At 39.2% G+C, this 9,608-nt stretch overlaps 1 protein-coding gene across 2 annotated transcripts; it reads right to left on the bottom strand.

The window, feature by feature from the left end:
- Nucleotides 1–4,648: 4,648 nt before the first annotated feature.
- On the bottom strand, nt 4,649–7,736 carry si:dkey-12e7.1 (uncharacterized protein LOC557553 homolog). 2 transcript variants are annotated; one of them, XM_062421278.1, is made up of 3 exons: nt 7,528–7,736; nt 5,958–6,595; nt 4,649–5,263 (listed from the first exon to the last, which is right to left on the bottom strand). In XM_062421278.1, exons 2-3 carry the CDS (start codon nt 6,519–6,521, stop codon nt 4,676–4,678), a joined length of 1,152 nt encoding a protein of 383 aa, XP_062277262.1. In that variant the 5' UTR covers nt 6,522–6,595; nt 7,528–7,736; the 3' UTR covers nt 4,649–4,675. The 2 variants fall into 2 exon arrangements, with proteins under 2 accessions (XP_062277262.1, XP_062277264.1); XM_062421280.1 differs by having other exon boundaries at nt 5,958–6,768.
- Nucleotides 7,737–9,608: the final 1,872 nt, after the last annotated feature.

Consider the following 9,608-nt stretch of genomic DNA (forward strand, 5'->3'; position numbering starts at 1 on the left):
GAGCCTGTATGACTCTGGTGTGCAAGGACTGATCTGTATGCATCCAAGTAACCTCCCTCCCATAAACGGGGCTTGGCCTCAGTGATTAGGGACCTTTGCTTAGATTAAGCATTAACTTGGGCATTGCCGAAGGAGCAAAGAGTAAGTGTAATAGTGTGAAGAGGGTGATGTTTATTGGCCTCGTTGTAAATAATCCGTCTGATTATGCTCCCAAACATCTGGAGGTGGTTACTGTGGTCTTGCCACTAATGCAGGGGTTAGGTAAACCTCAAGGAACACTTTATCCTCACTCTGCACTCTCTAACCCATCACACACACACCTCCTCACATTCCCTTTCTATGAATATTAGTGGACACTTTGAACCGTATATGCCTCCCTGGACAAATGAGCTGCCGATGAAGAAAATCCATCGATGAGTTACAAGAACACGAGCATCATGTAGTTGTCAAGAGTTCCGAGCTGCAGCAGCCTTTAGTCCAACTTCTGCCATCCACGGACAGGTGACACCATAGCAACGGGAGGGGGGTTCGGATGCCGGTTCCCAAACATAAAAGTCAATACAGATCCTGTGCAATTGACAAACTCCCAACAAATGAGAAGCATAAGAAGGGAAGAGTGCTGGGAGGGCTGGATGAGAGAGCAGGGGGAAAAAAGAGGAGGAGAATAGAGGACAGAGTGATTTAGGAAATTGTTGAATTTGCTGGAAAGCCTCCAACCTTACGACCACCGTGACCAAGACACACACACAAACACACGCAGACACATATTCCTCACCTCAGGAGAGGAAACACAGGGAGACAAATAGGCAAAGTGGGAACAGTGTAGGAAAGAGGGCCTGGGTTGGGGTGCGGCTATGGTTATTTTTTCTGAGAACAGATGTTCCCGTTGCAGGGTCAAGGAGATCAAAACGAACCGACCATACTGAAATACTAAGATGGCACAATGATGGAAAACCATGGCAGCGAGGCCACATTCCTGTTTCGCATTGTACATGATCTCTGATTAATGTGCCGTCAGGGAGGTGATGATGTTCATGACACTTGTGAAAGTACTTTTTGGTTTCATGCAAATTGAAGAAACTTTAAAGTGAATTCCATTAGTTCAGCCACAGAGTTAACATGTTTAACAAAGCCAATAAAGAGTCCAGAAACAAGTCTCTAGTGCTCACATAAAAACATTGTACCATTGTTGTACTATTTGGACTGTAAAAGCGAAATGTGGAATAGACCAGGGGCCACATACATAAACAAAGCCATCTGAGGGTGATGTGATGAGCTGGAGATGAAATATAAGATGGAATCCTTTCGTAAAACATTGTTTGTTTAGGTCGACAACCGGCTGCGCTGATTGTGAGAATGAAATGCCAAGGAAAAGCACATTTATAAGCGTAATATTACTTTTGTGTTAATCATTTGATCATTCTTTTAATTTACATTTTATTTTGCTCTTAATATTGTTTGTTTATCCTCAGTTGTGACACAGCCTGTAAAGCCAGTTTAGATATGAAGGGCTAATCATTGATAATATTTCGTACATCTCACTGCTGACGATGGTTTACAGTTCCATGAGAATAATTAATGACATGAGTGGTATAAAGAGCCACACAGCTGTGTGTAATGGTCAAATGTAATGTCAGTTGTTCTGCAGCTGGAGAAACACAATCTGTGAAGCTGCACGTCTTCTTTCCGGTTTGTCTCACTGACAGGTGTACAGACTGCTGGAGCGGGCAGCGAACTGATATGAAAGCATCTGGTTGAGGGTGTGTCTTCATCCATTTATGGAGAATTGTGGGAGTGGAAACGAGGCTTGCCGATTTCACAATGGCTGAGATTTTCTAAAACACAAGCATGTGTGTAGACACAGCTTTATAAATCTAAGGAAAAAAATGGCTTCATTGGTACACACAGTTTTCGTCATGTATCTATACAGAGTTTTATGCATCTAGCCCCAGATTTTCCAACAAAGCTAAATGTGGAAGAGGCCAGATGTATGGAACATCAGTCCAAATGTCAGAGCACTTTGTGCTGTTTTCAGAAAGGACTTATTTCTTAGAAAGCAGGAGGTATGTGCTGGAGAAGTTGTCACCAGTTAAGGATTCCTGCTGCTTTGTGAAAATTCGAGTACACAGACACAAGCTTATAAATGACATTTGCGATCAAGGACAGAATCACGTGAAATGTTCTACAGAGTTTTTATCAATTCCACCAAACATCACACATACATTGATATATTCCAAAGAGCATGAATACCCTCAAGCACACATCTGCTACTCATACAACACACGTCCTGGAGTGAACCGATCAGAATCTGATGATTTAGACGACAATGTTACACCAGTGCAGCTGTAAACACAAGTTTCTACTGTAAGTCAAGAAGTCTTCATGGCCATACCTTTGACAATAAGGACCTCTGCTGATTGGGAAGATAATTGCAAAAGCACTGATTCTATTTCTCAGCTGTCAGAGGCAAATGGTTGAGGCATGTGGTAAAAAGGAATGGAAATACTTTTTTTTTTACAAAGTCCATATACATTATCTGGGGTCCAAAACTTAATCCACACATGGAAAACAGCTGGACTTTGGTCACACACTTGCTGCTGTGATTTGAGCAACAAGAAGCTTCCGTAACAGCAATGGAAAATGTGCAAAATGCTCCAAACAGGAATAGTTGATACATTTCTTAATATTAAGACAGTCAGTTGAAATGTTTTACCCCTCATAAAATCATTCCATTAGCTCTCGTTGCTTTTGGGAGAAACTCACGCAATGAAATTCCACTAACTCCACACACATACACACTTCGATATAATGAAACAACCCAAAAAAAAAAGAGATTTCAAGATAAAAAATGTTGGGTGCAATCTGGACCCAGAACTGGAATGAACTCTGGTTTAGTTGTGCAGCATTCCTGACAGGCTGTAATAAGAATTACACAAGCTTAATGCTGCCATGTGCCAAGTATATAGCAGCCACGACAGAGTGCTGATAAAGAACCAGTTTGGGTTTTCAGGATATCTGGTACTCTACAGGATTGGGTCTTTGATCCATTTTTGGTCCACTATGTGTCTTTACTTCACAAAAATGGTCCGATTATTTTTCTGTATTACTAAAAATGACGTAGTTCAAATGTGTAATTTAGGTCACAATGTATTATATGTGTTCTATGAACATATGATCAGTTAAAGTCCATTTTAAAAACTATTTACACCATGTGCACACCTGCTCTGTGCAATTTTCTAGCAGAGGACTCTATTCCTGTATTTTCAATACAGCCTGGTCTGTCCATTGGAAGCAGTGGATGACTGTATGTTTGAGAATAAATACTAGGCCTGTAACTACATTTGTTGGACAATATATTGTCACAGAAATAATCACGAAAAACGATATTATTGTCATTTGAAGATCATTTTATACCACTGATATAATGATAATAGTATAATAATGCAAGGGGGGCAGAGGGTGGGATTGAATAGTGGGAGCAACATTATGTGCCAGGCCAGAGTTATTTACTTTTAATTCCAATGTGACATGAATAGTCTCTTAGTTGCTAATGTGAAGTGTGGCAATATTGAGGTATAAACAATGATCAAAGTCATGTCCATATATAGACATCATGTCAATAATTACGTTATTGTACGATAAAGTGATAATATAATTATTGTGACAGGCCTAACAAATACAGATGAACTCAATCAATGACCAAATTAATGTCCATAGTTGAATTTACCGTACAGTACAAATACATTTTCTGTAACCGTTGTATTCAACTTCTAAGTAATCTAATAGTGAAATGAAGTCAATGTATTTTGAGGTTACATCTGTTGTATTCTGAGAAAAAAAATCTTAATATTTTGAGATAAGGGTTGGTCTATTTTAAGCAAATAAGTTGAGATATTTAAAGGTTTTAAAAATCATGACTTACGACTTAAAATAACAACTTTTATCTAACGTTGAAGCTTTTTTTCTCAAAATATTTCAGAGCTTTATTCTCGAAATAATACAGTTTTCTGCTGAAAATTACCTTTTCCACAAAATATAATGCCTTTTTCCTTAAAATTATGACTTACTTTGTAACAGCACAGCTTTTAAAGATACGCAACATTTTCAAATATTTCTCGTACAAATACGACTTTATTATCAAAATATTTTCGCCTTGATTCTTGAAATCTCAGATTGGTTTTTATCAGTGCTCTTAATACTCCACTGTAGTGTTCTTTCTGGCATAATGCACAACTTTCCACTACTTGGAGACGCTATTCCACTCATTGTATTTCACTTCTTTCTCACAATACACACACACACATGGCTCAGGTGGAGTTGTGGTTAATGTCGTAATGTTTTCCAGTATAGAGTGGAAATGAATCCGGGCCAGCACAACACAGTCTGGTCAGCAAGAAGCACCTTTGCATTTTTGGAGATATCGGATAGAAAAAATAAAATTAAATAAAACAATAGAAGACAAGGGTGTGTGTGTAATTGTCTTGTCAAATTCTTATAAAGTGTTTCCAGCTGTATCAGCAGCTTTCTGTGGAAGAGCTGGAAACAACCTGCAGTCCTTTGATTTTACTTCAAGTCTCAGCTTTCATCTGTATCTCAACTATACTGCATCCGTTTGTGTAATGAGTTCATTCAGATAGGGTCAAAGTGTTTGATTTATTGTAAGTCATAGTGTCAACTACCACAGCCAGCTGTCTAGATGCTGGATGCAGTAACAGGACTGTTCCAGGATGGAAGACAGCTCGCCATAGCTCTCCTCTCTCCACGTGGGGAGGAGCCTCTCATTGTTAAGCGCCTGGAGCTTCGGCGTCCCCTCCCGGAGGACGTGGTACAGGCAGGGCCACCGGCTCTGGATCCTGAGCCTGGTCCGTCGGTCCAGCGTAATGCCGCGGACGATCTTCTTGGCTCGTAGCTCGCGCAGGGCGGGAAGCTTCAGACAAGAGAAGACCAGACCGCGACTGGGCGACACATCTAGGAACTCCAGAGAGAGCGACTCCAGAGTGTAGGAGATGCCCAGGTTCCTCAGCGGCACCAGGATGTGCAGAGTCAGAGACTTAAGGTTCGGCAGGGATTTGGTGAGAGTCTGCAGTGTCGAGGGAGTCACTCCTTTGAAGACCCAGAAGTATTTGAGCTCGAGGACCCGCAGCTGCTGGAACTGGGTGAGCAGCGACACGGACAAGTCTGACCAGTCGAAGTGTAAGCGCATTTTGGAGATGCGCGGGCAGCTGTGTGTGAGTTTGGTCAGCAGCTCCTGGAAACTGGTCACCTGTCAAAATCAAACCAAACAGGTGAAACATATACCTGGGGATCTGCCTGTATGACAAGTGATATGTCAGTATGGACAAGCAGAAACTATAACAGTGGCTCCCAAACCTTTTATGCCATGCCTTGATTTGGAAGCCAAATCTTCCTAACATGTAAATTGATTACATTTTTAAACAAACAGGTAGCAAAACTAGGGAGAATAGTGGTGATGAATAGGCCTGTCACAATAATTATGTTATCAGCTTTTCCTACAATAACATAATTATCAACATCATCATGTCTATCTATGGCACACTTCACATTAGCAGCTAAGAGGCTATTCATGTCACATTGGCTAAGCAAGTAGTGTCTTCCATTCCTCACTGTGTACGTCCTGAGTGGAGACTGCAGAAATGAGCAGCACTTCTTATATGGAATTGACTGTACAATCCCAGCCCCTGCCCCTTGCATTATTATGCTATTATATTATCATTATGGCAGTGGTATAAAATGATCTTCAAAGGCCAATAGTCATCCCTACATTTTTACATTTTTTATTATTATCACAATATCAATATTGAGGTATTAGGGATATTCAGAGCTAAGCACTTCTCATAGTTCAGCTTTTTTCATGCTTGCTACAATAAGAAGTAACTACCCAACATGTGAATCTGCTGCATCTTTAACTTTAAATACAATCAATGTAAGCACGTTACCTGGTCCATCTTGGTGATGCTGTCCTGATGGGAGCTAGAGCTGGAGTGGACCCTGAGGTCCAGTGGCTCCAGCAGAGTAAAAGTCCAGTTGAGGTCAAGGTGGCTGAGGTCCCTGCAGTGAATGTTATCCATCAGGTGGCTCAGCAGCTCGCCCCACTTGTTGCAGCGATCCCCCAGGTCGAAGCTGGCCTTCAGCGTGAGCAGGCTGGCCCGTCGGGAGATGAGGTGGTGCGTGTAATGGTGCACCCAGGACTTCCACCTCTCGAACTCACGGTTGGACACCAGCAGCCCCTCTTGACCCAGGTGGAAGACGCCTCGACGAGAATAGTCGGCCACCCGCCACAGCTTCCACGAGCGGACCAGGCAGCTCCAGCTCAGGCAAACCAGAGCGCAGCTACATTTATCCACCTCGTTCAGAAAGGACAAGACGTGCAACTGGCACTCCACCGGCAGGAGGTTGAAAGGGAAGTAGTCGTCCACCGCTTTCCGTCGGCTGCTCACGGGAACCAGGGGCCTTTTCCGCGGTGACATGATGACGGAGGTGGAGATAATGTTGGCGGTCATTAGCGGAAGTCAGAATCTCCACCGGGAGGTCTTGTGGTCTGGCTTTGCCATAAATCACTCTATCCTGGTGAAGGCTTGAAGAAAATAAACAGACAGGTAATGAATAAACATGTAGCCCTTTTTTATTATTTTCATGTGTAAACTCTGCACTTATAAAAGAAGGATCTTGTTCCTCAGGGTGTTCCTTCTGAGTGTCAATAAAGGTTGATTATGTTGATTGTGGCAGTTTTCAGGACACTGGCTGGTTCTGGTTTAGAGCAGACAATACAACTTGTTACAAGCACTATGAGGAGATTATCACTTATATACATTAAATCACTGTATGTTGATATCAGTTTGATCCACCTGGACAGCTCAGGTGGGAACTTGCACCACTTTTTAAACTCATGAAAAACTGAAGAACTGATCCTAAACAGTAACATTAATATTATTGGTAATATTAGTAAGTATTAGTATATATATATATAGAATGTGTTTGTGGTCTGAAGACTTACTTGTCTACATTTAAAGTTCTTGTACCTTAAACTTTATTGATGTACTACTTCAACTGTGCACACAATGGCTCCAGTTCAAAAGGATTCACAAACACTGACTCAGCTTCTGGGTCTACATACACAACAATAGCATACGTGAACTCTTAAATAAAGGTGACATTCTCCTTTAAAGTCATTTAATAGAAACGTGGTAGGAAGGGAATGTCTGTCGTTCTCTTATCGATTAATTATTATGAAATATCTCTCATTATTTAACTATCCAGCCCGTTTGCAATAACCCTGGTACTTCAACGGCCTCTCAGTTGACCACCACTTAATATAATACACGTGTGATCACTTTTACTAACGTATTAATAATGATAACGATACAAATAGTGAAGTGACACGTCAGTTTATAGGTTCATCTCAGCTTCATGGACGAATTAAACAGCTGGAAGCTTCTATACGTAGTTTATAATATGAGTAATATAATGGTGAAGCATTCTTTTTGAGTTATGAGGTCGTGTCGTTACCTTTTGCTGGAACAGGCTTCCTCCCGTCTTCAGTTTAAAAAGCTAACCTGCTAGTGGCTAACACAGAGAACAGACAAAGGAGCTCCAAATACATACATATTGTTCAAAATGTTGTATGTTTCCATGTACAGGAGTGTGTTAAGGTCTGTGTGGCAACTTGATATACATCCAGAACGTTTAAATAAAGCTGTTAAGAGCAAGTATTGAGTAACTAGGCCGGCTAGTTAGCTGCGAACAGCTGAGCTCTGTTGTTGTTTTTGTTGTGGCTTGCTGGTGATGATGTCATCAAACGCCGCCGAGCTGCACGATTTTTACTCTTGGTTATCGCCGCCGGGCGGAGGTTGGTGGTTGAAATAGAAATATGCTCTATATTCTGTTTGACCTAATTGCAAACAGATTATATATTATTATGTGACATTATTAAACACATTAGCCAAAATGGACACAGCTGGTAGGCATTATTTGTATTATTTTTTAGATATCTAAATATCTAGTTATGGTATAAATAAAGCGCGCCCTCTTCTGGTGAGTGTATAAATATAAGTAGGAAGACATAAGGGTCAACTACTGACCTATGAGGTTTTACTCATTTTTGGAGTAAAAACAGCTACTATGATCACACAATATCATGCCGTATTTTACCTAAGACATGAAAATATAACATAGCAATAATGATGTAAATGTATTTTATGTAAAGTGAAAATGACAAGAACTTTATGGAACTGTGGGGTTTATTGTATAACCATTAGAGCCATCAGTCTTCACATCATACATCATAAAAAAATACATCATAAAAAGAAATCCTCATAAATACTATCTTATTAAAACTATTAACTATTTATTTAACAAAAAGCCATGTCAATTGATATTTGGGGTGTTTTTACAGCTGTCAAATGTCAAAATGGGTCAAATCTGATCCAAACAGTATGAAAGGGTTAAGGACAGGACGCTTCCTATCAAGCCCAAAGAACACGGTTTAGTAGTTAAATCTATTACTAGTGGATTATTAGAACTAAAGAAAGACTGTACAAAAGTAACATGAGACTCCTAGTTCTCAATGTATGCTTTATATAGATCACATTGAGTTCATGAGTAATAAATGTACCAACAAACATATCAGAAAATGTTTTTTACAACACTAAGAAAGTAACACCACCTTTTCTGGGATTCTCACTATAAAGACATAAGTAAGTAGAGTGTGGCTTGTTCCTTTTAAACTTTTAATATCAAACAAAATTAGAAAACTACATCTAAAAATATCCAACCAATGCATACCTTTCTAGATTCTTAGAAAACACATGACAAATGTTCCTTTTGCAAAACTGAAAAAGAGAATGTTATTCATTTATTTTGTAATTGCTCATTTTGAGTTGTATTTTGGAAGGATTTGGAGAGGGTTTTTTTGGTCAAAACTTCACATAAGATTTGTATTGGGATTATTTCCTGTTTTGTGTATAAAAAATATCAATATTTGTAGCATTGTAAACCTTTTTATTTTGTTAGGTAATTTTCATATCCACAAAGCCATAATATCAAAAACAACCCTATCATTTAAGTTATTTTAAAATGAAATCAAATATTATTTCGAGTCTTTACAATATATATATGTCTTTACAATATATATATATATATATATATATATATTGTAAAGACTTATATATATATATATAAAAGTTGATCTATTATCAAAATATACTCAGAATGTTTTAATTGAAGATGTCGGTCACTTAGACCTTTACTTTTTATTTATTTATTTATTTTTTTCTTTGTATTGAAATTATTATCTTATTTATACCTTTTTGACTGGTTGTTTGTATATTCTTTGTTTATTCTATTGTATGTTCTGTTCAACAAATAATAAATAATCTTTCCCTGCTATTTTTTTTACACCTGTTAACACAATATTAATTCATTTGTTTCCACCTAACATGTTTTCAAAGTGAATTCGCTCATGGTAAGCTGTTTTATTCTTATTTAGGCTGAGGTGCACGTTTCACCAGTAGATGGTATCATAACACAACGTGAGTCTGGTGATGCAGGATGACTGTGGAGCAGCATCCTCTGCAGCTGCTCTGGCTGGC

This window comes from Scomber scombrus, chromosome 6 (genome assembly GCF_963691925.1).
Source record: "Scomber scombrus chromosome 6, fScoSco1.1, whole genome shotgun sequence".
Classification (NCBI taxonomy): Eukaryota; Metazoa; Chordata; class Actinopteri; order Scombriformes; family Scombridae; genus Scomber; species Scomber scombrus.

What these genes read in the sequence shown, in the direction of transcription:
- si:dkey-12e7.1 (XM_062421278.1), bottom strand. Translation starts at nt 6,521, where the DNA reads ATGACCGCCAACATTATCTCCACCTCCGTCATCATGTCACCGCGGAAA. An exon ending in GCATCACCAAGATGGACCAG is followed by an intron (nt 5,264 to 5,957) that starts GTAACGTGCTTA and finishes TGATTTTGACAG; the next exon opens with GTGACCAGTTTCCAGGAGCT.